The sequence below is a fragment of the Macaca mulatta genome, chromosome 13 (genome assembly GCF_049350105.2).
Source record: "Macaca mulatta isolate MMU2019108-1 chromosome 13, T2T-MMU8v2.0, whole genome shotgun sequence".
Classification (NCBI taxonomy): Eukaryota; Metazoa; Chordata; class Mammalia; order Primates; family Cercopithecidae; genus Macaca; species Macaca mulatta.
Window position 1 is genome coordinate 5,336,142 of NC_133418.1, and position 22,509 is coordinate 5,358,650.

General features: G+C 57.2%; 1 protein-coding gene and 1 long non-coding RNA gene across 2 annotated transcripts in view; one reads left to right on the forward strand and one right to left on the reverse strand.

The window, feature by feature from the left end:
• Window positions 1-22,509, forward strand: part of FER1L5 (fer-1 like family member 5) — a 64,830-nt gene that overhangs the window by 39,318 nt on the left and 3,003 nt on the right. The window contains exons 20-44 of the mRNA XM_028832154.2: window positions 3,749-3,873; window positions 5,069-5,169; window positions 5,669-6,074; window positions 7,556-7,687; window positions 9,295-9,458; window positions 9,737-9,851; window positions 10,912-11,014; window positions 11,595-11,758; window positions 11,850-12,017; window positions 12,248-12,386; window positions 12,525-12,602; window positions 13,916-14,097; window positions 14,322-14,483; window positions 14,767-14,871; window positions 15,883-16,035; window positions 16,116-16,278; window positions 16,424-16,449; window positions 18,192-18,242; window positions 18,346-18,447; window positions 18,725-18,844; window positions 19,349-19,510; window positions 19,720-19,811; window positions 20,224-20,394; window positions 20,598-20,746; window positions 20,979-21,118. Of these exons, the coding sequence (XP_028687987.2) occupies window positions 3,749-3,873; window positions 5,069-5,169; window positions 5,669-6,074; window positions 7,556-7,687; window positions 9,295-9,458; window positions 9,737-9,851; window positions 10,912-11,014; window positions 11,595-11,758; window positions 11,850-12,017; window positions 12,248-12,386; window positions 12,525-12,602; window positions 13,916-14,097; window positions 14,322-14,483; window positions 14,767-14,871; window positions 15,883-16,035; window positions 16,116-16,278; window positions 16,424-16,449; window positions 18,192-18,242; window positions 18,346-18,447; window positions 18,725-18,844; window positions 19,349-19,510; window positions 19,720-19,811; window positions 20,224-20,394; window positions 20,598-20,746; window positions 20,979-21,118 (3,473 nt within the window). The remainder of the gene's footprint in view (window positions 1-3,748; window positions 3,874-5,068; window positions 5,170-5,668; window positions 6,075-7,555; window positions 7,688-9,294; window positions 9,459-9,736; window positions 9,852-10,911; window positions 11,015-11,594; window positions 11,759-11,849; window positions 12,018-12,247; window positions 12,387-12,524; window positions 12,603-13,915; window positions 14,098-14,321; window positions 14,484-14,766; window positions 14,872-15,882; window positions 16,036-16,115; window positions 16,279-16,423; window positions 16,450-18,191; window positions 18,243-18,345; window positions 18,448-18,724; window positions 18,845-19,348; window positions 19,511-19,719; window positions 19,812-20,223; window positions 20,395-20,597; window positions 20,747-20,978; window positions 21,119-22,509) is intronic.
• Window positions 1,800-11,951, reverse strand: LOC144333670 (uncharacterized). The gene is made up of 3 exons (XR_013402589.1): window positions 11,666-11,951; window positions 7,598-7,821; window positions 1,800-6,549 (listed from the first exon to the last, which is right to left on the reverse strand). It is a non-coding gene; the product is annotated as an uncharacterized LOC144333670 (long non-coding RNA).

Here is a 22,509-nt window from a genome sequence, read left to right on the forward strand (position 1 = left end):
TGTTTTGTCCCACTATTTTTTAATTTAAGTAAACTTTCAATTCAAGTAGAACATACTTATGGAAAAGTACACAAATCGAAGTGTCAAGCTCAGTGAATTATCACAAAGCAAACATGCCCTTGTAATAGCACTCAGATCATGGAGTGGGAGCACTTCAGAGGCCCGTGTGCCCACCCCACCCCTCCAAGGCCCTCTAGATCATTTGGATCGAAAGGAGCAAGTATCAAGCACGCATACATGCAGCTGAAAACACTTTGCTCAGCCACAGCCACTCCTCACCTCCATGGCATGACCATAGTTCACTGCAGCCTTGAACTCCTGGCCTCAGCTTCCCAAAGCACTGGGATTGCAGGCACAAGCAGGCATGAGCTGCCGTGCCCTGCCTTTTTAAAAAATAATAATTGTTGTTATTATATAAAAAATATTGTGTGTATTATTTTGTATCTGGTTTCTTTTGCTCACTGTTCTGTTTGTGCAGTGTGTTCACAGATCCAGATGACATAGGGTAGTCATAGCTCATTCACTGACTGCTGTGTATTATTCTATTGTGTAAATGTAGCATAATTTATTTATCCTTTCTACTACTGAAAGAGATTTTTGAGAGATTTTTTTTTCTTTCTTTTTTTGAGAAGGAGTCTTGCTCCGTCACCCAGGCTGGAGTGCAGTGGCTGGATCTCGGCTCACTGTAAGCTCCGCCTCCTGGGTTCACACCATTCTCCTGCCTCAGCCTCCCGAGTAGCTGGGACTACAGGCGCCCGCCACCTCGCCCAGCTAGTTTTTTGTATTTTTTAGTAGAGACGGGGTTTCACCGTGTTAGCCAGGATAGTCTCGATCTCCTGACCTCGTGATCCGCCTGTCTCGGCCTCCCAAAGTGCTGGGATTACAGGCTTGAGCCACCACACCCGGCTGAAAGATTATTTTATTTATTTATTTATTTATTTATTTGAGCAGGAGTCTCGCTCTGTTGCCCAGGCTGGAGTGCAGTGGCGTTATCTCGGCTCACTACATCCTCCGCCTCTCGGGTTCAAGTGATTCTCCTGCCTCAGCCTCCAAAGTAGCTGGGATTACAGGCACCCACCACCAATTCCAGCTAATTTTCGTATTTTTAATAGAGATGGGGTTTCACCATGTTGACCAGGCTGTCTTGAACTCCTAACCTCAGGTAATCCACCCGCCTTGGCCTCCCAAAGTGCTGGTATTATAGGCATGAGTCACTGTGCCTGGCCCTTTTTTGTTGTTGTTTTCAAGATGGGGTCTCACTCTGTTGCCCAGGCTGGAGTGCAGTGGCGCAATCTCAGCTCACTTTAACCTCCGCCTCCTAGGTTCAAGTGATTCTCCTGCCTCAGCCTCCCAGGTAGCTGGGATTACAGCTGCCCACTACCACACTCGGCTAATTCTTTTTTTCATATTTTTAGTAGAGACAGAGTTTCACCATGTTGGGCAGGCTGGTCTCAAACTCCAGACCTCAGGTGATCCTCCTGCCTCGGCCTCCCAAAGTGCTGGGATTACAGGCATGAGCCACTGCGCCTGGCCAAGAGATTTTTTGAGAGCTATTTTGGCTGTTTCCAACTTTTGGCTGTTGTGATGAGAGCTGCCATGAACATTATTCTCCGTGTGTCTCAATGATGCTGTACAGCCCTTCTCTTGGGTGTATACCTAGGAGTGGAGTTGCTGGGTTAGGAGCGTGTACACTGGTTCTCAGCTGCTCACTTTCTTGGAACTTTGTGGGCGTTCTCTGAGGTCTGGCTAACGTTGCTTCTTCCAGCTACCTGGGGCACTGCCAAGCAGGGACCACTGTATTTTTATTTACTTATGACCACTTTATTTTATCGATTGGTTGAGACACAGTCTCACTCCGTCACCCAGGCTGCAGTGCCGCGGCATGATCACGGTTCATCATAGCCTCAAACTCCTGGGCTCAAGCCCACCCCAGCCTCCTGAGTAGCTAGGACTACAGGTGTGAGCCACCTGGTTGGCTAATTAGAGACAGGGTCTCGCTATGTTACCCAGGCTGGTAACAATCTACTTGAGACCACTTTAAATTAAATTTTTTAATTCTTTTTTTTTTTTTGATACGGAGTCTTGCTCTGTCACCCAGGCTGGAGTGCAGTGGCCGGATCTCGGCTCACAGCAAGCTCCGCCTCCCAGGTTCACGCCATTCTCCTGCCTCAGCCTCCCGAGTAGCTGGGACTACAGGCGCCCGCCACCTCGCCCGGCTAGTTTTTTGTATTTTTTAGTAGAGACGGGGTTTCACCGTGTAGGCCAGGATGGTCTCGATCTCCTGACCTCGTGATCCGCCCGTCTCGGCCTCCCAAAGTGCTGGGATTACAGGCTTGAGCCACCGCGCCTGGCCTAAATTAAATTTTTTGTTGGACACTCTTCAGGCTACACAGATAACATGAGCACTGAATGCCAATGTCCGTGAGGCCCCACTTGCTATAAATTTTGGGGAAGATTTCTTCCCCTCCACCCAGAGAGCCACACTGGAGACAGGCAAGCTTCCCCACTGTCCCCTCCCGCGTGATGGGTCAGTTCTCATTCCCCCGGCCCCAACGGCTTAGGGTTTGGAGCTCGTGCTCTGCATGGTGTATTACTGCCATAACAAAGCCCTACAAACCAGGTGGTTTTAGACAACAGAAACTCATTCTTTCACGGGTCTGGAGGCCAGAAGTTCAAAGTCAGGGTGTCAGTGTTGATCCCTGCCGAGGGCTCTGAGGGAGAATCTGGCCACGGCTCCCTCCTGGCTTGTGGCGGTTGCTGTGGTCCTTGGTGTTCCCGGGCTCGCAGCTGCGTCCTGCCAGTCTCTGCCTCCGCCCTCACACAGTGTCTCCCTGTGTCTGTCCTCACTCAACTGCCGTCTGTCTCCCTTCTTATAAATACACCAGTCATTAAGGGCCCACCTGCTCATCCTAACTCATTACATCTGCAAAGACACCCCTTCTCCAAATAAGGCCACATTCTGAGGTCCTGGGGTTTAGGACTTGAGTACGCCTTTCCGTGGGGGGCATAGCCAGTCTGTAGCACGTCGGTCCCTGTTAGACTGCCCGCCCCGGTCAGCCCTAGGCTTTCTCTTCTGCCCCCTGTTCCTCCTGTAGTTGCCAAAGAAAAGCACAAGTTCTCCAAGAAGTTTCCAGAAATTTGGAGAACAAAAGTCCGCTTTGGCTTTCGCTTGCCTCACAGATTTTCTGCAGGTTACATGTTCATTTCTGTGGATTTCTGCCTCGAAGGCCGACTCGGCGGCAGTGTGGTTCAGAATCCTTTACGTTTGGTCTTGCTTCCCCCTCATTTCAATAAGGAACATGGCGAGGGAACCCAGTCTGTGGCACCCATCAGTGGTGTTTATCTGTACGTGTCCCCCTGCCCCCGTCCCACCCGGAGTCGTGCCCCGTGCCCCTACTCCTGGCGTCTCGCTTGAGGTTCAAAACCCAGGGCTCTGGAGCTAGGCGCCTGCGCTTTGACCGCCTGGCTATGCCACCTCAGGGAAACTGCTTCCCATTGCTAGCATGGATTTCCCCATTGTAAACTGGGGACTCTGGAAGATCATGTGACAATGAAAGGTCAAAGTGCACACATTCTCACATTCTCAGGCCCCAGCCCAGCCTCCCAGCTGGAGGGCTCCAGTTAGCATTGTTAGCAAGTCGCATCTTTGAGGGTGAAGTGGTCCAGAGAGGTCCTCGAGAGCACAGTGAGAAGAGACCTCCCAGAATCCCCCAGACACCCCATCCCTCCATGTGTCTCTGTGTCTCAGGGAACATCTACCATTATGTGCCCTGGTACAACATCAAGCCTGTCGTGGCCGTGACCTCCAACTGGGAGGACGTCAGCTTCCGCATGAACTGCCTCAACCTCCTCCACTTCACTCGGGACCGCCTGGTGAGTGGTGCGGGAGCTGATGCTGGGAAGGGTTCAGAGTGTGGCTGGGAGACTTGGGAAACTGCATCACAGTGGCAGGAAACTGGTCACACAGCTCATTCATGCATTCATTCCACACTGTTGAGAAGAACGTGCCAGAAGCAGGGCTATGCACTGAAGACACAAGGATGATTAAACACAGCCCCTGTCCTCACCGTCTAGGGAAGTTGGACATGCAGGCAGTGACTGTGCAGTGCAACTAGGGCTATGATGGAGATGCAGGTACCAGGTGCTATAGGGTCAGAGAAGGTGGGTAGAGGAGAGGAAGAGAAGATAGTCAGAGGAGGTGTGCACAAAAGAGATGACACATTAGGCCGGGCACGGTGGCTCACGCCTGTAATCCCAGCACTTTGGGAGGCCGAGACGGGCGGATCACGAGGTCAGGAGATTGAGACCATCCTGGCTAACACGGTGAAACCCCGTCTCTACTAAAAATACAAAAAAAAAAAAACACTAGCCGGGCGAGGTGGGGGGCGCCTGTAGTCCCAGCTACTCGGGAGGCTGAGGCAGGAGAATGGCGTGAACCCGGGAGGCGGAGCTTGCAGTGAGCTGAGATCCGTCCACGGAACTCCAGCCTGGGCGACAGAGTGAGACTCCGTCTCAAAAAAAAAAAAAAAAAAAAAGAGAGATGACACATCAGCAGGGTTTTGAAGAATGCATAGGAGTTTGTTGGGGGCTGGGTGGGGGTAGAAGGGAATAACATGCAAAGCCACAGCAATGTGCTGGTTTTTGAAGTTCGACAGGGTCGGGGGGAGGCATGGAGGTGACATGAAGATCCGACCATGGAAGCTGGAAGGAGTGAGATCACAAACGGTCTCAGGTGGCTGTCGGGAGTGTAGTTCTCGGGAGCCACCTGGGGCTGGGACCTCCGGCATGACTTTCTCACGCCTGTGTGGAGGTCAGTGCTCTGCACTGCTTCCCAGTCTTACCCCGTCCCAGCTTCTTGCCACCTGTTTCTTCTGTTGGGTAGCAGGAAGGATGTGGGGGGGTCCTAGCCTCAGGAGTTGTGGACGACCTTGAACTGATATCACCAAGTTATCCCTCAAAGTTCCCAAGGTCGTGGCTGGAAACATCTTGGGCCAATCAGCCCTGTGGCCTGTCCAGCTGGGCTCCATGCTGAGGCGGGCTCTCTTACCGTTTCTCTCCTGCTGGGCAGAAAGCCAACCTGGACACCTTGAAATCCACGCGGAATCCGAAGGACCCAGCTCTCCTCTGCCAGTGGGAGAAACTGCTGAGGGAGCTGGTGGAGGACTGCAAGTAGGAGTAGGGGCACTCTGGGGTACAGCTGGCCTGGAGCTGAGCCAGATCCAGGCCTGGGGGCTCAGAGCAGTGCCCTGAACACCTGCCCCCACCCTCCTTGGGGAGGAGCACTGCTCAGACCTCTCCCCAGCAGGAAACCCCAAGAGTCACTTCTCCCTTCCCATTCAGGCCCCCTGACCACCCCATCAGAATGGTCCCTGCTGCCCCACACCCACACCCGAGGCTCCTACCGAGTCAACCTGTCCCCTTCCTGCAGACAAGCCCGCACAGCCCCACCTCCCTGCAGGCCATGGTAGAGGGCTGGATGAGAACCCAGGGCTGGACGCACAGCGAGCAGGCTTCCTACGGAGCGGTGGGAAGGGCTCTCGGGCCAGGCCAGCAGCAGATGGGGGCAGGATGTTGAGGTCAGGAGGGGCACGCTGGCCTAAGGCAGGGCTCTGGTGACACTGGGAGGCAGTAGAGAGGTCCAGCCCCTGCTACCCTGTCCTGGCCACAGGCGCCCTCTGCCCTGCATGACCGACCAGCCCAAAGCCACCAACCTGGACAGGAAGAGGTGGCAGCTCCGCAGCCTCCTCCTGCAGGAACTGGCCCAAAAGGCCAAGCAAGCCATGCCCAGGGACATGGTGGCCACAGCGGAGGACTGGCTGTACCGCCTCAACGCTGTGCTCCCTGAGGTGGGTGCTGCACACACCGGCCTGGAGCTGGGAGCCGGCCGCGCAGGGCCTGACGTTCTCCCACCTTGGCAGCCCCAGATGGGCCTTCCTGACGTGATGATTTGGCTGGTGGCCAAGGAACAGCGAGTGGCCTACGCACAGGTGCCTGCCCACTCCGTCCTCTTCTCCCGGGCAGGGGCCCTGCACTCCGGCAGGCTCTGTGGGAAGATACAGACACTCCTCCTCCAGGTGGGAATCAAGGGGTCCTCAGGGGAGGACAGGGCCGAGAAATGCCCCCGGGGGAGCCCCTGAACTTGCAGGGCAGCCCCTATGGGGCTTCTTTCCCTGGTCCCTTAACCAGTTGGAATGGGGTTGAAGCCATCCCCAGAGGAAGAGAGGGGTCTGTGGCTGCCAGCATGTTGGGTGATGCCAAGTCCATGTACCTCATAAATGTTCCCCAAATCTACCTCCTCGTGAGCGCGGTGGCTCACAGGTAATCCCAGCACTTTGGGAGGCTGAGGCGGGTGGATCATCTGAGGTCAGGAGTTCAAGACCCAGCCTGACCAACATGGTGAAATCCCGTCTCCACTAAAAATACCAAAAATCAGCCGGGCATGGTGGCGCTTGCCTGTAATCCCAGTTACACGGGAGGCTGAGGCAGGAGAATCGCTTGAACCTGGGAGACGGAGGTTGCAGTGAGCCGAGATCATGACGCTGCTCCAGCCTGGGTGACAGAGCGAGACTCCATCTCAAAAAAAAAAAAAAAAAAACGAAACAAAACCAGAAAACAAATCCACCTCCTCCGTCATCCTCATGGCCGCCACTTGGTCCAGCCCCTTGTCATCTCTTCCCTGGACCATGACAGGGTGATCTCCAAAATATTGAATGTCTGTAAGATTTGGCACCAGCCCATCATATCAGATGCAAGCTATAAATAAGACTAAACACCCTAGGTGTTTACTCTATAAATAAGAGTGACCACCCTCACTCCTGGTCGTGACAGTGGCCTCCCTGCTTCTGATCCTCCCGGGGGGACGTGGGGGCCACTCCCTCCCCCCATCAGAGACTCCCTGGCTCCCCACTGCCTCCTGGAGAAGGTGCCGCCTTGTGGCCTGGCCCCTGTGCCTGCATCCATTCTCTCTAGCCCATACTCCCAACAGTAAGGACACTCTGGGCTTTCCCTGGCCCCAACTGTACCTGCCCTTTGCCCTCTCCACCAATGTGCAAAGCTCCTTCCATGCCCACCAGAGTCCTTTGCATCCTGCAAGAACCCCTGAGACATGAATCCTGGATCTGTGTGGCCCTAAGCCAACTCCTGACCATGTCCAGCCCTCAGTGTGCTGCTCTGTAGAATGGCTCTGGCAATCACCATGCCCTCCTCGTGGTGGGCTGTAAGGATCCAGGCCTACGATGCACACGGGGCAGCTGGCACAGTGCCGGCCCATAACAAACTCACAAGGCGTGTCCGTCAGTCCCATTATCAACGTCCCTGCTACTCCCTCTGCGAGGCACTCCCAGCCTCTCTGCTTCATGGCTGCCAAGGTGGAGCCACCCTGCTCTGGAGGGCAGAACAGAACTCCATGCCATTCACTTACGGCTCCAGCACTCAGCTCAGTGAGGGCCCCGCTCCCAGGGCTCGGGGGGAAGGGGCAGGTACAGCCCACTTGGGTGGCTGGGGTGGCGTTCAGGGTGTTTAGTGCCCCTATGGGACCGATCGGCCTCTGACTCAGTACCCAGAGGGTGAAGGACAGAAGGATGTGCTCCCAGCTCACCTCCGGGTCTGCATGTGGCTTGGCAATGTCACAGACAGCAAGGACCTGCAGCTTCTCTGCCAGGGTGACATGGCAGTGTACGCCGAGACGGTGAGTGGCGAGCGGCAGCCCAAGGCCAGGGCAGGCATGCAGGGGTGGGGGTGGGGTGGCCTGGCAGGGAAGGGATGGCCTCCCTGCAGGGCATGTCGCGTGATGAGGGAGGGTGAAGCTGTAGTAGCCCTGCACTGAAGAGGGAGAAAAAATTCCTGACCGAAACTGAGGGCGAGGAGAGAGTCTGATGGAGGAGGCAGAGACTAAAGCAATCTTGGACGCTGCCAGCTCTGGTCTCTTGTTGATCCTCCACACAGGTGTGGAGACAAAGGGGGCAACTAAGTGGCCTCCAGGGCCTGATCCCCCTCTCCCTGATGCAGGTTTATTCCGAGCTTTCTCCTAGTTCATCAACAGCACATGAAGTGAGCAAGGCTCTGACTTGCAGGGGCCTCACCCATCACCAACAGGGCAGCCCGGGACCCCTGCAGGCCCCAGCAGGGTCCCAGGAGGTGAAGGCCTAGCACGGTAGAGGAGCAGGATCTGAGGCATCTGCCCACAGAGCCATCAACCCGGGGAGTGGGTGGGCAGCGGCCAGGGACTGCTCTGGAACCAGAGGAGGGGAGATGTCCTGGGCTCCCTGAGGGAGGATAGGGCTCAGGAAGCCATGTGAACAGCAGAGGGGAAATAAGGTTTGAGTGTCAGGCTTTTTATTTTATTTTATTTTTATTTTTTTTTTTTTAATTTTTTTTGTTTTTGAGACGGAGTCTCGCTCTGTCGCCCAGGCTGGAGTACAGTGGCCGGATCTCAGCTCACTGCAAGCTCCGCCTCCCGGGTTTACGCCGTTCTCCTGCCTCAGCCTCCCGAGTAGCTGGGACTACAGGCGCCCGCCACCTCGCCCAGCTAGTTTTTTGTATTTTTTAGTAGAGACAGGGTTTCACCGTGTTAGCCAGGATGGTCTCGATCTCCTGACCTCGTGATCCGCCCGTCTCGGCCTCCCAAAGTGCTGGGATTACAGGCTTGAGCCACCGCGCCTGGCCGAGTGTCAGGCTTTTTAACTTACTGAATTAAAACATGTTTGCAGTGTCTAAGTTGCATGTGTAGATGGATACATTATAATATGTCTAACCAGCTCTGTAGGTCTTGGAGGTGCAGAGGCAGAAAGGGGTTCAGGGTGAGGAGCAGGGAGCAGGGCCTATATGCTCAGCAGGCACCAGAGGACTGGGCCGGTGCCTTTGATGGCAGCTGCCTGCTCTCTCGTCACTGCAGACCCTGGGGAGCCCAGCCCTCCTGCACCATTTGACCACCGTTGCTGCCTCTGGGCCTTTTCATCCACACTCTCCCCGCTGAGCACACAGGCCCTGCTCCCTCCCCTTCAACCCAGACCTCTCTCCACGTCTGTGCCTCCAAGCACTACATAGATGTCTTATGATATTTCTGTCCAAACATGCAGCATCCACTCCACTCTGCCAGCTGAGTGACCCAGGGCAGGGTTGACCTCTGAGCCTCAGTGCCCTCACCTGTGCAATGGGGACATGGCCCTTTCTTGCCTGGCTACCACAGTTTTAGGATGCCCCCCTGCAGCCCAGAGTCAGGGGGTCTGGGGAGGCCCATGTCCCCGCACTTTGTGCTGGAGGAGGCGGCCGCCCTGACAAGCTTCCCTCCCCTAGTATGAGAATCAGGCCAAGTATAAAGACCAGTGGGGGCAGCAGGGGCTGTATCGCTGCCCCAACTTCTCAGATGTCATGGGGAACAAGACCCTCCCCATGACGGATTTCCAGCCACCCCTGGGATGGCACTGGCAGGACAGCTGGACAGTGGAACCTCAGAGGAGGTAAGGAGGGGGCAGGCCCCACCGGAGGGGACACTTTTCACCTGGGAGGGCCAGTCCATGTCATCCCAGAAAGATGGGTACCCAGCCCCTAAGCCTGGGGCCAGAGGGCCGAGGTGCACCAGGCCAAGCGCCCTGCCCACCACCCTGTCCTGCATGCTGGCCCTGTCCTGCCCAGAGCAGATGGGGATACCAGGTATGGGAACGCTTGGCCAGCAGAAGACGGCCCCAGGGGCTGCTCAGGGAGGTGTGCTGGGAACTTGGGGTCTCACTACCCCCAGACTCCTCCTGGACACAGACATCAACAAGAGCCAGGTGCTGGAGGAGGTATATGAGAACCAGGGCCGCGACATCAGAGGCGCCTGGGGGCCTGCCGCCATCCCAAACACAGACGTGGTGAGTAGGGCTGAAGCTGCCTCAGGGGTTGGGGGGCAAGCAAGGCCACCAGGCGGGGCGCCTTGGAAGCTGGGGGTCCCAGTGGAAAGGGTCTGAGCCCTATGCCCTGCACTATGCGTGGGGCCCTGGGTGAGCGCACCAGCCCGCAGGCTGTCAGCACTGACGGGGTGAGGGGTTTGTAGAAATACCTTAAATAAGACTGAAAAACAACAAAAGGGAGCAGTGGTTCCTCCTAGGCTTCCTTCAAAGGTACTGCTGACCCCGAAGGAGAGAATCTGCTTGGGATGGGCTAACCCAGCACTGTCCAGCAGAACTCTCCGTGATGATGGAAATCTTCTGTATCTGCACGTGTGGCCACTGAGCGCTTAAAATGGGGCACTAGGCCGGGCGCGGTGGCTCAAGCCTGTAATCCCAGCACTTTGGGAGGCCGAGACGGGTGGATCACAAGGTCAGGAGATCGAGACCATCCTGGCTAACCCGGTGAAACCCCGTCTCTACTAAAAAATACAAAAAACTAGCCGGGCGAGGTGGCGGGCGCCTGTAGTCCCAGCTACTCGGGAGGCTGAGGCAGGAGAATGGCGTGAACCCGGGAGGCGGAGCTTGCAGTGAGCTGAGATCTGGCCACTGCACTCCAGCCTGGGTGACAGAACGAGACCCCGTCTCAAAAAAAAAAATAAAATAAATAAATAAAATAAATAAATAAAATAAAATGGGGCACTAGTGAGATGAAGGAACTAAACTTTGAATTTTAATTCATTTAAGCTAGAGTAGCCCCAGGCGGCTGGTGGCTACTGTATTGGGCAGTGTGGGTTTAACTGATCTCAAAAGCATGCTAGTCTCCCCTTTACAATGAGGAGGAGCAGTTTCCAGCACAGAGAGGCAGGTCCTTGGAGCGTATTCTGATGGCTCTGGTGGCATGAGGTGTGGCAAGCATGGTCTGGCCTGGAGTGGGAGGCTGCTGCGGCCACGGCAGGCATGCACACAGGTGTGGGAAGAGGGAGGGAGGGCGGCCTTCTCCCAGCTCATGTGCCCCTTGCTCACCCTCTCTGTCCACCTGCAGAACGGACAGCCCACGGAGGCCCGGGAGAACGTGAAGTGCCCCCAAGGCTGGCACTTTAAGAAGGACTGGGTGGTGGAGCTGAATCATGCAGTGGACAGTAAGGGTCAGTCCTTTGGTCAGGGTTGGGATCGGGAGAGATCAGGGCCTCAAAATCACGGCAGCCAGCAGGGCGGGATCAGAGCAGCCAAGCCCTCAGTGGGATAGGCCTCAATTCCTGCGGCCCCCCAGCCTCCAGAGCGGGGTCTCCAGCGTTTCCCTACGCATGGGCCCCAGTTTTAAGACAGCACAGGCCCTCGGTGTGTCCTGAAGCCTGGCCCAGAGCAAGGCCTGGCAGATGCTGGTGACCAGGAGGCTGTCACGTGGCGGCTGAATTCACCCACAGCAGCTCCAGGGCTGCAAGTCTCAAGGCCCGGGCTCAAGATGTAAGCTTTGCTGCCTATGGGCTGTGTGGCCTTGCCCGAGTCACAGGACTTCTCTGAGCCTCGCCTGCCTCATTTGTAAGTTGGGCAGCTGGTCCCCGGCCATTCAGGTGACACAGTGTAGCCACTCTGCTCTCCACAGCTCAGGGCAAGAGGCCGGGCTGCGAGGGAAGTCATGTCCCTCTAGGGCCTGTCTCCGGGGCCTGTCCGGTCCTCCCAACCCGCGGGCACCTGCGGACTCAGGGCCGTGGTCCCCCGCCGCAGGCTGGGAGTATGGCGTGGGCATCCCCCCCTCGGGCCTGCCCCAGGTCTGGAGCCCGGTGGAGAAGACCTACCACTCGTGCCGCCGGCGGCGCTGGGCGCGCGTGCGCTTCCGGAACCGCGGGGAGCTGAGCCGCGAGCAGGAGACCGTCTCCTTCCTGCAGCTGGTGAGGCGTCCGCGGGGGCCCTGGCGGGGGCTGCGGGCAGAGCCCCCTTCGCGGCTGCGGGAACACAGCCCTGCGCTCCTCCCCACCGCAGGGCCCGGCCGAGGGCGAGGAGGACGGCTGGGAGTACGACGCCTTCGGCTCCAAGTTCCACCTCCACCCTCAGCCCCGGAGCCGCTTCCGCCGCCGCTGCTGGCGCCGCAGGCTGGTGCCCGACAAGGACAAGGGCGTCGCGCCCGTCTTCCTCCTGGAGGGCTCCTTGGTAAAGACTCGCAGGCTGGGGGCGCCTGCCTGCAACCCCCTCCCAGAGAGGCCAGGGCCTGGTCCGGCTGGGGCGCCGATGGTGGAGGAAGGGCCTCTGCGCCTCAGGCTGGCGAGGGTGGCAGCGTCCGGGAGGAGGGTGGCAGCGTGCGGGAGGAGGGCGACCGGGCCTGGGCTAGAGGACACAGGAGCAGCACCTGAGGGCCTCAGGGGAGACTGTCCTGGCTACAGGCCATGGATCTGAAACACCGAGCTGGGAAGGAAGAGGAGAGCAAGCCATGGCCTTGGGGTCTGGACAGACAGTTCAGGGACCCCCAGAGGCAGGACGCCCGGCCCCCCAACATGCCTTTCATCTACTGCACCTTTAACAGTAAGTGCTGGCTCAGGAGGCTGCTTGAATGGCCCCAGAGGCCAGTGCCCAGGGCAGGGGGTGGGGAAGCGGTGGGGGCAGCCAGAGGGAGCCGCTGGGGTCCTGGGGAGGTGACAGGCATGGCTCCTCTTTCCCCAGAGCCCCACTACTACCAGCTCTTCTGCTACATCTACCAGGCCCGGAACCTGGTGTCCAATCAGATCCTGACATTCCAAGGTAGGTGGCAGGCAGCCTTGTCCCCAGCTGAGGACCAGGCCTCAGGGAGGAGAGCAGGGTCCTCTTCCTGCTTGCAGTCCCAGCCAGGGCCCCTGCCCGCTGGCCCCTCACCAGCTGCGAGCCTTGTCCCTGGGTCCTGGTGTCACAGCTGCTCAGCAGTGTAAAGACAGAGGCATGGATGAGGGTGACGGAGATGCAGACCCGTCTCCCAATCAGCTCATGGTGCTGGTTTGGGGAAAAGACACAAAACCAAAACTTCGAGGCAGGGCCGTTCTTGAGGCACAACCCTGGTGCTGTGGAATTAGAAGCGGGAGCTGAGGGGGCTCCATCCCAGTGGTGGCCACTTAGCTGGGCATGGAAGAGGAGCTGCCTGGCAGTGCTGGTGGGGCATGAGGGCAAGAGAGAGGGCAGTATGCTTGGGAACCATGTGCCACTCTGTTTGGACAGTAGGGGCCGAGAGGGCCTGTGGGGAGGGCCTGTCCTTGGTCCTGTGAGGATGCCCCAGTGAGAGTTTCAGGAGACAAGCCACGTGCTCCAGCCTGGTCCTCAGTGCTGTTTGTAGGGAGCGGGGACAGTAGGTGGCAGGGCTCCAAGGATGTCTGCTGGGAGTTGTATCCCTTGGGCTTCACCACCCACATCGAGAGGCCCCTGTGGTGCTCCCTGATGCCAGGCCACTTGCCGCTGCCATGAAAGAGCAGCCACAGAGCCGGGCGCGGTGGCTCACACCTGTAATCCCCACGCTTTGGGAGGCCGAGGTGGGCAGATCACGAGGTCAGGAGTTCAAGACCAGCCTGGCCAACATGGTGAAACCCTGTCTCTACTAAAAATACAAAAATTAGCTGGGCATGGTGGCACGCGCCTGTAATCCCAGCTATTTGGGAGGCTGAGGCAGGAGAATCACTTGAACCCGGGAGGCAGAGGTTGCAGTGAGCTGAGATTGCACCACTTCACTCCAGCCTGGGCGAAAGAGCGAAACTCTGACCACAAAAAAAAAAAAAAAAGAAAAAGGGCAGCCACAAGTGACCTCCTCCCTAGAACTCCTCCAGAGGAGCCCCTGCCCTCCATCTCTGTGAGGCCCAGGCCTCAACCCTGGGAGGCACACAGAACTCGTGGATGGGACCAGATGATGCCTGGCCTCTGGTGACAGACCCCGGTGCTCTGCAGCTGACTCTGACGGGGCCCTGGGAGGCCTCAGTGGCTGCCCTGCCTGACCCTCCCTGGCCCCACTGGGTCCAGCGCCTGCAGCAGCAAAAGACAGGAAAAGCCCCTCTTCCCAGCTCAAGACACTGCTCCCTCGTCCTCCACCCCTCCAGGGCCCTTCATTCGGGTGGTCTTCCTGAACCACAGCCAGCGCACCCAAACCCTGAGGAGCTCTGCAGGCCCCACATGGGCCCAGACACTCATCTTCCAGCACCTCCTTCTGTACGAGAACCCGCAGGACACCAAAGAGAGCCCGCCGCTCGTGGTGCTAGAGCTGTGGCAGCGTGACTCCTGGGTAAGGTGGGCCTGGGCAGAGCAGGAGGAAGAGGACCTACCTTGCAGAGTGGCTGAGGGGATTTATTTTAGAGGAAAATGTATGGAAATTTCTCCCATGCGGCCTGACGTGCAGAGAGCACCGTGGAAATTCGTCTGCCAGCTGTCGCCCTTGCCTTGAGAAGCCCGGGCAGAGCTGGGCCCTGCCAGCGTGGTCTCCGTGTTTTGTGAACTTCCCCCCTCCAGGGCAAGGAGAGCTTGTGGGGACGAAGCATGTGGCCCCCAGTGGTCTGGCTGGATCTCCAGGACCGGATCCTGCCCCCCATGAGGTGGCACCCCCTTATGAAGGAGCTGGGGAAGGAAGAGGGCGAGATCTTGGCATCCTGTGAGCTGATCCTCCAGACTGAGGTATTGAGAGGGCCTGGCTGGGAAGTGTGGTGCTCAGTGCCTGTCCCTGTCCCATCCCCAGCCAGCGGGGGCCAACTCCACCCTGTCAGGAAACGCCTGGGGCCCAGGATCCAGAGCTGTGGGCTTGGTGACGCTGGCCTGCCCAGCCTCTCCCCTAAGTCCCCCTGCCAACCCCTACCCATGGGGCTCTGGGCTCGGTGGGGCCTCTGAGGGACCTGCTTGAGGTGGGGGTGAGGGCAGTAGGACCAGCCCAGAGGACCTCATGCTCCCTGCCCTCCCCCAGAAGCTTGGCGAGAAGCAGCTGCCTATCTTAAGCGTTCCCTGGAAGAATGGGGCATACACACTCCCCAAGAGCATCCAGCCCACGATAAAGAGGATGGCCATTGAGGTGCTGGCGACGTGGGATGGGGATGGTGGGCAGGGCAGACGGGGGTGGTCTGGAGTGCACTGCAGCTTTCTGACTACCGGATCCAAAGCTCGCACCCCGAGAAAGACTACCTGGGAGGTGGAGGGAGACAGGAGAGAAATGAAGAGGTTCTGGTGTAACACTGGAAATCATTTTACCACAAACCTCTGCAGTGGGGAGTGGGCACAGGGCTGTAGCGTGCGTGATCACATTTCGGACTCACGCTGCCCCTGCGCAGCAGGAACTACTTTGCAGAGAAGGAAATAGAGGCTCCAAGAGACAACACATTCCATGCACAGTGACGCAGGGACTACGTGACAGCAAATGCTGTCTGACTGCAAATGCCAGTCGCCTCACCTCTGAGAGTAGCATGGGGGTCCTCCTTCAGAACGCGTGTGCCCTGCTGCAGATGTGGCAAAGAGCACAAGATGGTCAGGCCTCTGGGACTGACGGCTTCCCCGAGATCAGGCAACTTGGCTGGTTCCCGCTTTGGGCCCCGAGGAGGCCCTCATGAGTCAGGGTGCAGCTATGTCCTGGCAGGGTGCCAGGTCACCGAATGGCCATGGGGTCCTCAGTGAGCTAGACAGCATAGGGGCCCTGAGAAATTCAGGCACTTCCTGCTTCTTCGGGCCTCAGAGGCAGTCGGCCTCAGGAACTTACACCTGAGAACTGATGAGGCCAGACAAGGCAGCGGTGAGGAGGGGCAATGCCTGCGGGCTATGGAGGTCAGTGGAGGATGCAGCCAGTGGCCGGAGGGCACCTCCGTCATGGGTCGGGGGACAGCGTCCCAGCCCCAGGACACGCACTGATCCCTCACAGGACGGGGAAGCCTGTCCTTGTGCGCCTTCGGACACTGGCTCCTCTGCAGCCCCATTCCCTGGCCCTGCAGCTCCTGCTGCACCGCTATTGCCCCTCAGCCCCCTTCTCTGGCCAGGACCCCATTACAGAGGCGCTGCCTGCCCCTTGTCCTGCCCTCCTTCTTGATTCTGGTAGATCCTGGCCTGGGGCCTTCGGAACATGAAGAAGGCGAGCTCCCCCCAGCTCCTGGTGGAATTCGGGGAAGAGTCCCTGAGGACAGAACCCATCAGAGACTTTCAGACCAACCCCAACTTCCCCGAGTCCGAGTCTGTCCTAGTCCTCATAGTGGTAAGAGGCCCTAGGGCAGGGGCTGGGCAGCCCTCTTCTTCTGTGGGTCTTACACTCCTCACATCTCCTTGGGGCTGCAGCTCATGCCCACGGAGGAGGCCTACGCACTGCCCCTCGTGGTGAAGGTGGTGGACAACTGGGCCTTCGGCCAACAGACCGTGACGGGCCAGGCCAACATTGACTTCCTCCAGCCCTACTTCTGTGACCCCTGGGCTCAGGACTATGTGCACCCAAAGCTTCCAAGTACGGCCCTTCCTCCGTGCCCTTCCCCAGGCCTCACAAGCGAGCCCGCACTGGGAGTGGGGTAGGCCCTGCTCCCCGACGGGTTGGCGCTTCCTCCTCAGCCCTCTCCCCATCTGAGACTCGTCCCTGTGCTCTCTCCGCACAGGGCTGTCTGGGAAGAAGCACCAGGACGTAAGTAAGGGCTGCAGGCCCACCTTCTCCCACACTGCTGACGGGGCGTAACCCTTGGGCCTAAGGAAGGGTGTTCATTAAACAGAGTCCAGATATCCGTGCCCAACTGTGAGGCCCACCTCACACTGTAGGGTCCTCAGCCTGTAGGGTCTCTGTAGGTCTCTCAGCCTGACTGCACATTAGAATCACCTAAGAGTTGTTTTTTTTTTTTTAACTTTTGAATCCTTTTTTTTTTTTTTTTTTTTTTGAGAGAGTTTTGCTTTTGTTGCCCAGGCCGGAGTGCAGTGGTGTGATCTCGGCTCACTGCAACCTCCGCCTCCCGGGTTCAAGCAGTTCTCTTGTCTCAGCCTCCTGAGTAGCTGGGATTAGAGGCACACGCCACCATGCCTGGCTAATTTTTTGTATTTTTAGTAGATACAGGGTTTCATCATGTTGGCCAGGCTGGTCTTGAACTCCTGATCTCAGGTGATCCATCCGCCCTGGCCTCCCAAAGTACAGCAATTACAGGCGTGAGCCACCATGCTTGGCCTTAAATCTTTAAAAAAATTTTTTTTGGCTGGGTGCAGTGGTTCACACCTGTAATCCCAGCACTTTGGGAGGCTGAGGCAGGCAGATTACTTAAGGTCACCGAGTTCAAGACTGGCCTGGCCAACACGGTGAAACCCCATCTCTACTAAAAAATACAAAAAAAAAAAATGAGCCGGGCATGCTGGTGCATACCTGTAATTCTAGCTACTCGGGAGGCTGAGGCACAAGAATCGCTTGAACCCTGGAGGTGGAGGTTGCAGTGAACCAAGATCCCACCGCTGCACTCCAGCCTGGGCAACAGAGTGAGACTTCCATCCCCCACTTAAAAAAAAAATTTAGGCCGGGCGTGGTGGCTCACGCCTGTTAATCCCAGCACTTTGGGAGGCCGAGGTGGATGGATCACGAGGTGAGGAGATCCAGACCATCCTGGCTAACACGGTGAAACCCTATTAAAAACACAAAAAATTAGCCAGGCATGGTGGCGGGCACCTGTAGTCCCAGCTACTCAGGAAGCTGCGGCAGGAGAATGGTGTGAGGCATTCTCGGGAGGCAGAGCTTGCAGTGAGCTGAGATCGTGCCACTGCACTCCAGCCTGGGCGACAGAGCAAGACTCCGTCTCAAAAAAAAAAAAAAATTAGAGAGACAGGGATCTTGCTGTTGCCCAGGCTGGTCTTGAACTCCTTAGCTCAAGCAATCCTCCCACCTTGGCCTCCCAAAGTGCTGGGGTTACACAGCCTTACCTGAGAGTTTTAAAACTCCTGAGGCCTAGGCCGCTGATCTATCAGAATCGCTGAGGTAGGACCCAGGCATCAAAATTTTTTCCAACCCCTTCCACACAGGTGATTCCAATGTGCTTTCAGGGTTCTCAACTATTGCTCTAAAGTGGTACTTGTCAAACTTGAATGTGCAGGAATCCTCCAGACACTGTCACCAAAAGCAGACTCTCAGTAGGTCAGGGTGGGGCTTGAGGTTCTGCATTTCTGAGCGCCCTCCAGAATCTAGTCTGCAGCTATGGGCAATGAGGACAAAGAACTGTGTCCCCTTCTTCTTGCTCCCTAGATCCCATTTCTAAAGACCCCTGAATTAAAAGGTCTATGTGAAAGGCAAGGGCAAGGGCGCCAGGGGAACCCTGGCCTCGACCGCCTCTCTCCTCCCTGAAGTCACAGCCCGTGAGCGAGCGATGGCTTTCCCTTGCTCACCCTCTCCTTTTTCAGTTCCTAGGCTACCTCTCCAGAAAGTTCTGGTTCAAGTCCAGTAAAGCAGAGGTGATGAAGGCTCAGCCCCAGGGAACGAGGAGCAGCCCCGTTCAGTGCAGGGAGGTCGGGGGCTGCCCCCGCCCAAGGCCAGAACGATCCTCTTCTCCACCAGGATGAGTATGAGCACGAGGTGGACTGGTGGAGCAAGCTGTTCTGGGCCACAGATGAGCACAAGTCCCTGAAGTACAAGTACAAAGACTACCACACCCTCAAGGTTTGAAGGAGGGAAGAAAGGGGGATGGAATCAAATCGCCCACTGCAGGAGGCCAGCAGAGCTATAGCCTCGATTCCTCTGGGAAGCCTCCAGTCGGGGGGGTTCCCGCACTGTCTCCCAGAGACAGCTCCAGCTGCCACCGTCTGAAGTGCACAGTGCTGGCCCCAGGGCCGCTGCCTGCCAGAGGCTTTGGAGCGAGGCCTGGGAGCTGGTGGTCCCTCCATCTCCTGATCTCGGGAGCAGTCCCTGACAGCCAGGGTTCCACACACCCCTGCAGGTGTACGACTGTGAGCTGGAGGCCGTGCCAGCCTTCCAGGGCCTGCAGGACTTCTGCCAGACCTTCAAGCTCTACCAGGAGCAGCCCAAGCTGGACAGCCCCGTGGTAGGGGAGTTCAAGGTGTGTGTCCACCCCAGCTTAGCTGCCCCCGTCTCCTTGTGCCCCTTGTGTCCCCGGAAGACAAATAAAAGCCCCGGCTCTATATGCTCGTCGTGAAGATGGAGCAGGGCTTGAGAAAGTTCTGGGAGTGGAGGAGATTCGCCCCCACAGGGACTCAGGGGGCGCTCCCCTTCCCCTCCCCGCTCTGGCCTACGCTGGCCTCCCAAGGCCGCAAAGCCACAGGGAACAAGCCCGAACCTGAAGGGATAGATGGGGTGGAGTGAGTCCACAGCGGCACAGACGGGGAACTCACCTGCTGACTGCGGGTCCTTTGCCGACACCCTGATTCAACATAGTGGGCCCTGCTGAACACCGTGCTGTGCCTGCCTCCACTGTCCTCATGGCCTTCTGTTCCTGCCACCCTCAGCCCAACCCTCTCGCTCCTGAACACGGGCTGGGGCGCCTCCCGGACGGCTTTACAGCCAGCACTGCCAGGCTGGGACCCCAACACCCCTCCCCCGCCAGGGCCTCTTCCGTGTCTACCCCTTTCCTGAGAATCCAGACGCCCCGAAGCCCCCGCTCCAGTTCTTGGCTTGGCCAGAGAGAGAGGACTTCCCCCAGCCATGCCTGGTGCGGGTGTACGTGGTACGAGCCATCAACCTGCAGCCCCAGGACTACAACGGCCTGGTAAAGAACAGTACCTGCCCCGCACAGGTGCCCCACACGCTCCCCTCACCCCGTCTCTGGGAGCCCCTCCAACTACCGACACACACAACGCCAGCGCCCCACAGGCGCCATGTGGTGCAAGGGGCTTGTTTCCACCCCCTCCCACCCTCCCTGACACACCTGGGACCCTCCCCAGTTCCGATCCCTCCCCCACTTGTATCTGACCCCAGTGTGACCCTTACGTGATCCTGAAACTGGGCAAGACAGAGCTTGGCAGCCGGGACATGTACCAGCCCAACACTCTGGATCCCATCTTCGGCACGTGAGCTGCCCCAACCCCCAAGACCCCTTCTCCACTCCCACCCCCTCCACACCGGAAGTCGGCCGGAGAAGGCACAGAACGCTGGCACTCCTGGCCAGCCTCCACGTTCCTACCACAGCGTCTTACACGCCCTGGTGCTCAACAGATAAGAAGACAAATGCATGGGTGGGCCGGTACTACCGTTTGGCACTCTGGCTGGGAGGGGAGCTGAGATCCCCACACCAGGCCTATCCAAAGTCATTTTCAACCATAACCAGGGGATGGCGATTGGCAGAAGGCAGCTTACCCCATGCTCTGCTCTCCACAATCTCCATGAACAAACAAGGGGCCTACGGGGCCAAGACACTGGTCAGGGAGGGGGGCACAGAGACACTGCCCACATCCTCTGCCGTCTTCAACACCTCGCCCCTAGGATGTTTGAACTCACCTGCAACATCCCCCTGGAGAAGGACCTAGAGATCCAGCTCTATGACTTCGACCTATTTTCACCTGATGATAAGATAGGAACCACAGTCATCGACCTTGAAAACCGACTCCTGTCTGGCTTTGGAGCTCACTGTGGGCTCTCCAAATCCTACTGCCAGTGAGCGTGGGCCTGTCCAGGGGAAGGGAGTCAGGTGGGGTGGAAGAGTGAGCCCACAGCTCCCTTGGGAGAAGCCGGCATCCTGGGCAGGAAACAGGGCCTGCCCAGTCTCCACCCAAGCTTCCACCCATGGTCAGCCTGCAGCTCACAACGGTGTTCTTCAGGACCCGAACCTCCAGACCTCTTCCTCTCACATCCCCCAGGTCAGGACCCTTTAGATGGCGGGATCAGATGCCCCCAAGCTACCTCCTAGAACGCTATGCCAAGCGCAAAGGGCTGCCTCCGCCTCTGTTCAGTCCTGAGGAAGATGCTGTTTTCTATAACGGGAAAAAATTCAAGCTGCAAAGCTTTGGTGAGCTGCGCAGAACGCTAGCAGAAAGCAGACACAGGCCTCTGGAAGCTGTGAGGCTCCAGAATGGAAGAGCTACAGACTCGGGGGAGAAAGGGGAGGACCAGGAAAGAGCTCCCTGGAGCCAGAGGCCAGCCCACTCCTCTCCCCTCACTCCTACCCAGGCTGTGGTGGGGAGGGTGATAGGAAGGCTAATGACCTCACAACCCCCTCCTTCCATCCCTCTCCAATCCAGAACCCAAAACCCCTACTGTTCATGGTTTGGGGCCCAAGAAGGAACGCCTTGCACTCCACCTCCTGCACACCCAGGGGCTGGTGCCTGAGCACGTGGAGACCCGCACACTGTACAGTGACAGCCAGCCAGGCATCGACCAGGTATGAGACTGGAGGGGCCACTCCTGGCTCCTATGGGAGGAGCTAGATCAGGAGACAGAGATGCCCGTCCACCCAGGACGTAGCCCACGAGAGGGGAAGGGCAGGCCAAACATTCGGTAATGTACATGCACGGAAGACAAGCATGCTGTGCACGTTAATAAGCAAGAAGTTCTGGTGATGTCACTTAGAATGGAGAATTTCAGAGCTGGAAAGGTCATCTACAAGAAACAGAGGCCATGCACCAGCTGTGGGAGGCACTAGGGAGCCAGTCAACGTCTCCGTTGCCTTAAGTCTCTCCCGAGGGGTGGGAAGGTGGCGCTCAGGTCAGACAGTGCAGACGTGACAACGCTGGTTCTGGCTGTTAATTGCAGGCTGTGTCTTCTCCACAGCAAAGAACCCCAAACAGAGAAATACAAATCCCCAAAGGCACCTAATCATCATTCACTCTGCAGCCACCATAATGGCTCATCTCATTCTCCAAACTTCTCAAGCTCTACCACATTCCAGACAGAAAGTCCTCTCTGAGCAAAATGTTTAAAAAACCATTCTCTGGCCAGGTGCGGTGGCTCACGCCTGTAATCCCAGCCTGTAGGAGGCCGAGGCGGGCAGATCTCTTGAGGCCAGGAGTTTGAGACCAGCCTGGCCAACATGTCAAAACCTCTTTACTAAAAATATAAAAATTAGCTGGGCATGGTGGCAGGTGCCTGTAATCCCAGCTACTCAGGAGGCTGAGGCATGAGAATTGCTTGAGCCTGAGAGGCAGAGGCTGCAGTGAGCTGAGATTGTGCCACTGCGCTACAGCCTGGGTGACAGAGGGAAACTGTCTCAAAAAACATATAAAATAAAAAACCATTCTCGTTAAACCTGTTTTCTCAAATGGGTCACTTCCAAAGAATATAATTAGGTCAGGTAGTCTGAAAGGCAGAACGTATTTGTGTGTTTTCAATGTTAGCAGTTCTGTCCTTTTTCTTTCTTTTTCTCCCCCTTTTCATCCCTTACCTTCTTTCCTCTGTATGTGTGGCTAGCTTAATACCCTCAGGTTGTAGTTCATAACACAAAATGACCTGAAAGTCTGGACTGGTTTCCTCATACTCGAGGCTATCAAGCAACACCAAGCTGCTTGATAAATGAAGCCCCAACCCCGATCTGGAGCCCAGTCCAGACAGGCCATCTAGCATGACCTAGGGAGTGGCATTCCCCCTCCAGACCTGTTGTAAGTGGAATCCCAGCACCATGCCGTCAGCCCCAAAATTACCCTGTTTCAATCTCACTGCGCTACTCTCTCAGTCGAAAGAAAGGGGGAAGCTGGTGGGTGGTCGCCTGCGGCCTCACAGGTATCTCTGTGCCCTACCCCTTGGTGTTGGGAACACAACCTCAACAGACCTCAGAAC